General features: G+C 55.9%; 2 protein-coding genes across 2 annotated transcripts in view; one reads left to right on the plus strand and one right to left on the minus strand.

Moving 5' to 3' along the window:
- Positions 1-1,230, plus strand: part of LOC113202996 (uncharacterized) — a 3,606-nt gene extending 2,376 nt beyond the window's left edge. The window contains exons 2-3 of the mRNA XM_052269728.1: positions 403-683; positions 812-1,230. Coding sequence (XP_052125688.1) covers positions 403-683; positions 812-1,175 — 645 coding nt within the window. The 3' untranslated portion in view covers positions 1,176-1,230. The remainder of the gene's footprint in view (positions 1-402; positions 684-811) is intronic.
- A 605-nt stretch (positions 1,231-1,835) lies between these two features.
- Positions 1,836-3,895, minus strand: LOC127749851 (zinc finger protein 205-like). The gene has a single exon (XM_052269727.1). It carries the CDS (start codon positions 2,811-2,813, stop codon positions 1,836-1,838), a length of 978 nt encoding a protein of 325 aa, XP_052125687.1. The 5' UTR covers positions 2,814-3,895.
- Between the last annotated feature and the right edge of the window lie 385 nt (positions 3,896-4,280).

A 4,280-nucleotide genomic window follows, 5' to 3' on the forward strand; every position in this document is an offset into this window, starting at 1 on the left:
CCCCCCGCCGAGCCCGTCGTTCCTCGCCTCGCTCTGATCACAAAATTCGTCTTGTATGTAGTTCGTTTGTACTTTTCCTTTAAGTGTAAATCCTAGCATTGTTAAAAACTGTGTAAACGTTTAGGTGGTCAGAACTTTCGCTCAATCATGTCATTGAGCGATTCTGAAATTTCGAGGGAAAAGTGACACTCGATGACAGGGACGGGGACGGGGTTGCCCCGAAAATCGATAACGTAATTTGTGCACGCCGTCTTATTCGCAAGTTCGTATTTTCGATATTTCCTTGTTATTCATTTACCCGGAGTATTTCTGCCAAATGCCAGCGTATAGATGGCCGTGCCACTACAGTATGTGATGGGGCAGAAATGGGAAGTTTTGTATAATGAGTGGTGTCTGTTGCAGCAAGAGGACGACCCGGTGCGCAAGCGCGTTTATCTGGAGAAGATGATGGGGGGTGGCAAGAAGAAGCACATGTACACCCTGAGCGAGGGTGTGCGCAAGGTGCGCAATGAGTACTTCGGCTTCTTCGGAATCGAGAATCACCTCTACGCCGAAATCAGCAGCACGTGGCAGGAGCACGAGAAGTGCGGGCTGGTGGATATTGGCCACGACTTTCTGCGCGTAAAAAACCCTCACTTCGCCATCACTCGCGGATCCCACAACGTGGACGCATACAAAATTATGTGAGTCGGACAGCGCAGCGACGGTGTCGTAACATGTGAGCTTTATAAACACAAGTACGCTGTACTGACGACGTACAGGTCCGAGTACACGCCCAGAATGTTATCGCTATTTCAACATTCTTCCCCAGGATGCGACGCCTTGCCGAACGCGGCATCTGGCACCGTATGCTGCGCAGGTTCGTCCGCCAGAAGCCGGCGTGCGTCAGCTCGGCCGGCGTGTTCCAGTCCGTGTCCCTGACGGACGTCCGCGGCGCCTTCTACATGTTCATAGCCACCATGGCCGCCTCCGTGCTCGTGTTCCTGTTGGAGCTGGCCGCGCACCGCCGACAGCTGCGCGTCAAGCGCAAGGCAGCGGCCGCACAGCGAAAGGCGTCGCCCGCCAACGCTCTGGACCGCGGCGGCCGACTCCTGCAGCAAGCACGAGCTTTCATCGTGTACGAACGAGTCACAAACGATAGCGAATTGAGCAAACAAGTACAACCAGGGGCCTAACGAACGAGTGACGAGCATTTGGCGAGCTAGTCACAGAGTTAGCAAAGTAGTGCTGCTCTCTAGCAGCGGTTAAGGTGGTTTCTCAAAAAATAATTGTCTCAGCTAAAAGATAAAAAAAACAATTTCAAGTGCGTACAAAATATTTTGTAAAAGGAATATCAAATCATAGATGAGATCCCGGTACTGCAAACATTATACGAATACACACATGCTCCCTAGCTGTGAAAAAACTATGTGCAAACAAGTCTTCAGTAATGTCATATGATGTGAGCACTGACGTGAGCTCTAAGCCTAGGTTTATTTGTAAATAGTTTATTGTAGATGTCAAACCTATATGGTTTCTCGCCGGTGTGTTCCCATGTGGCGATCTACAGTACTCTTTTGGGTAAATCGCTCCCTTACAGATGGACCACTGGTATGGTTGTTCGCCGGTTGTAATCGCATGAGCACACACCTGTAGTAGATTTTACAGCAAATCGCTCTTCACAAATATTACACCAAAATGGTTTCTCACCAGTGTGCGAATGCAGATGCGTCACGAGCGGTCACGAGATAAGATTTAAAACGGCAGGTTAGGTTAGGTCAAACGGTGTGAGACCGGGTGATTCTTAGGAGGATGTTGTTAGATTACTTTTGTACCACCGATTATTTTTTGCGATTTCACACGATGTGAGACCTGATGTGGTTTTTTAGATGATGTTTTCTTGTAAAACATTTTTTGCAGATGTCACACTTAAATGATTTATCACCAATGTGTGTTCGCATGTGCAGAACCAGGGAACTCTTTCTGGCAAATCGCTCCTTACAGATCTCACACTGGTAAGGTTTCTCACCGGTGTGCCTTCGCATGTGACGAACAAGATCAGTCTTTTGGCCAAAGAGCTCCTTACAGATATCACACATGTATGGTTTCTCACCGGTGTGCTTTCGCATGTGGCGAACAAGATGACTCTTTTGCGCAAATCGTTGAGTACAATTATCACACTGGTATGGTTTCTCGCCGGTGTGCGTTCGCATGTGCCTCACGAGGTTTGATTTAAAATGGCAGGTTAGACCGCAGAATGAACACTTCAAACCGTAATCCACGTGCTCGAGGGGATGGTTTTGAAGGCCAGCACCGGGACATTCCACACGACACGTCTCCTTGTGGGATGTCCCCGACCCTTTGTCCCTCTCATCGCCGTTCTGAGGCGTCCCTTCAGACTCGACACCGTCCTCACACCAGACACCCGGTTTACAGTTAGGGCCACACTTGGCTTCTGCTTCGTCACGGCCTCTACTGTCCTCTGGGGCGTCCTCGCCTACCGCCGGGCGCGGCTGTCTCGACGCACGGCCACGAAGGACATCCTCTTCGTCAAGGTCCTCGCTGTCGTCATGGACCTCACGCGGGCCGTGATCGCGGAGAGAGTAGCAGCCGCTGACAACCAGCCCCAGAGGCTCTCCCCTCTCCTCTGGGTCCTCGCCCTCGCTCTTCAAGTCCTCCGTGCGGCACAGCCCCGTTAGCAGAGAGCTGCAGCCGGTCACCTCCGACCCACTCGACGCCCTGGGCCCATCACCTGTCAACAGCAACGGCACCGTGTTAGTGTTAAGAGTTTGCACGGAGAGCATGTAGGGCACCCCCGTCACCGGCATGCACATGCAGAAGAGTAAAGGCCTCGCTCTTCAGTCCAGGGACGCAGACCACATGGCCTGTAATGGAGAGGTGTATTATAGTATTCGGCGTCCAGGATCGTGCAAGTCCCGCTGTTGGAGCGGAGCCGCCTGGATCGTATGCAACCCATCGTGCGCGGGTAGCCTGGGGGCTGCGCGCCGCGCGGGCGCGTTCTGCCAGCAGAAGCCATCGTCGTCGTGCGCCCGTTCGGCCGGCGTGTTCCAGTCCGTATCGCTGACGGGCGTCCGCGGTGCCTTTCGACATGTCCATAGCCACCATAGCCGCCTCGGGGCTCCCGTACAGCTGGCCGCGCACCGCCGACACCTCCAGAGAGTTCTATGGAGAGGATGACAGCGGCGGCCCGTCGGGCTCGAAGACACCGGGCAAGGGCCGTCAGTGGCGCCTCAAATCAGTCGACTGGTCCGGGGAACGACTTCTAAACGCTACACTGCAAGATAACAATTAGATTATCGCCACGCACACTGGAAAGGAACTAGGCACTGCAACAATTTTCCCTTTCTTTCTCACGCCGCGCCAAGCAAGAAAAGCTTGTTGCGTTTCCCTGGCGTGCGCGTCACGTCAAAAGACGCCCCGTCGTCGCTGTCGTGACTCAACGACTTGACGAGGGAAAGTCACCGCGTGTCTCCTTGATCCCGCCCGGGCCACCTCATTGTTCGACGTGGTGCAAGGCATCTCATTCGCACAGGGACGCCGACGCCGCGCCGCGCCACGCCACGCTCCACCCGCATCGCCGCCGATTAGCATTAGCCGGCGTTTGACAGATTGCTGCGGCAATACCCTCGACAAGTGCTGCAACGCGCGCCCCACCCCGCCCTGCTCCAGTTCCACTCGCCGCCGACAGAGCGTCCCCGCGGCTGGCGTCGGCCCGGCGCCGTGGGCCGAGCGTCGCGGCGGTACTCCACGCGTCCTGCAGCCGGCTCTACCCCCCGCGCCACTACCGGGCGGCTGCACGGACAAACCAAACAGTTGACGCGGACGCAACGGCAGCGGGCGGTGCCGCGGGCACCAAGGTATCTCTGACTCCAGCCGCAGGAGTGCCCCGCGTCGTGAGCCCGCCACGCCCCACCTCACCCCACCTCACCCCCCACCCCGCGTGTCGTGCACCGCGACAAACACAACGGAGCTGAGGGGACGACACAAAGTGATAATAATTATCGTGCGGTTTCTGCCGCGGAGAAATGGCCTAAGTACAGCGGTCGCATGACGTGCGGGGCCGAGGGGCGGAGCGGGGTGGGGCGGGCGGCAGCAGGCCACCCTGGTAGACAACACGGGCCGAGCTACTGTTCCCACTGGAGCGTGTCTCGGCAAGCAGGCGGAGCGGAGCTTTACACTGCAAGTTAAATCCGGGTGGGTTAGCGTAAAACAGGGGGCTCAGACACGCGGGCCGCGGGCCGCAAGGGCCGCACTGGAGAGAGATGGAGCTATGTGATCGC

The sequence above is a fragment of the Frankliniella occidentalis genome, unplaced genomic scaffold (genome assembly GCF_000697945.3).
Source record: "Frankliniella occidentalis isolate FOCC.00 unplaced genomic scaffold, Focc_3.1 Scaffold100, whole genome shotgun sequence".
NCBI lineage: Eukaryota > Metazoa > Arthropoda > Insecta > Thysanoptera > Thripidae > Frankliniella > Frankliniella occidentalis.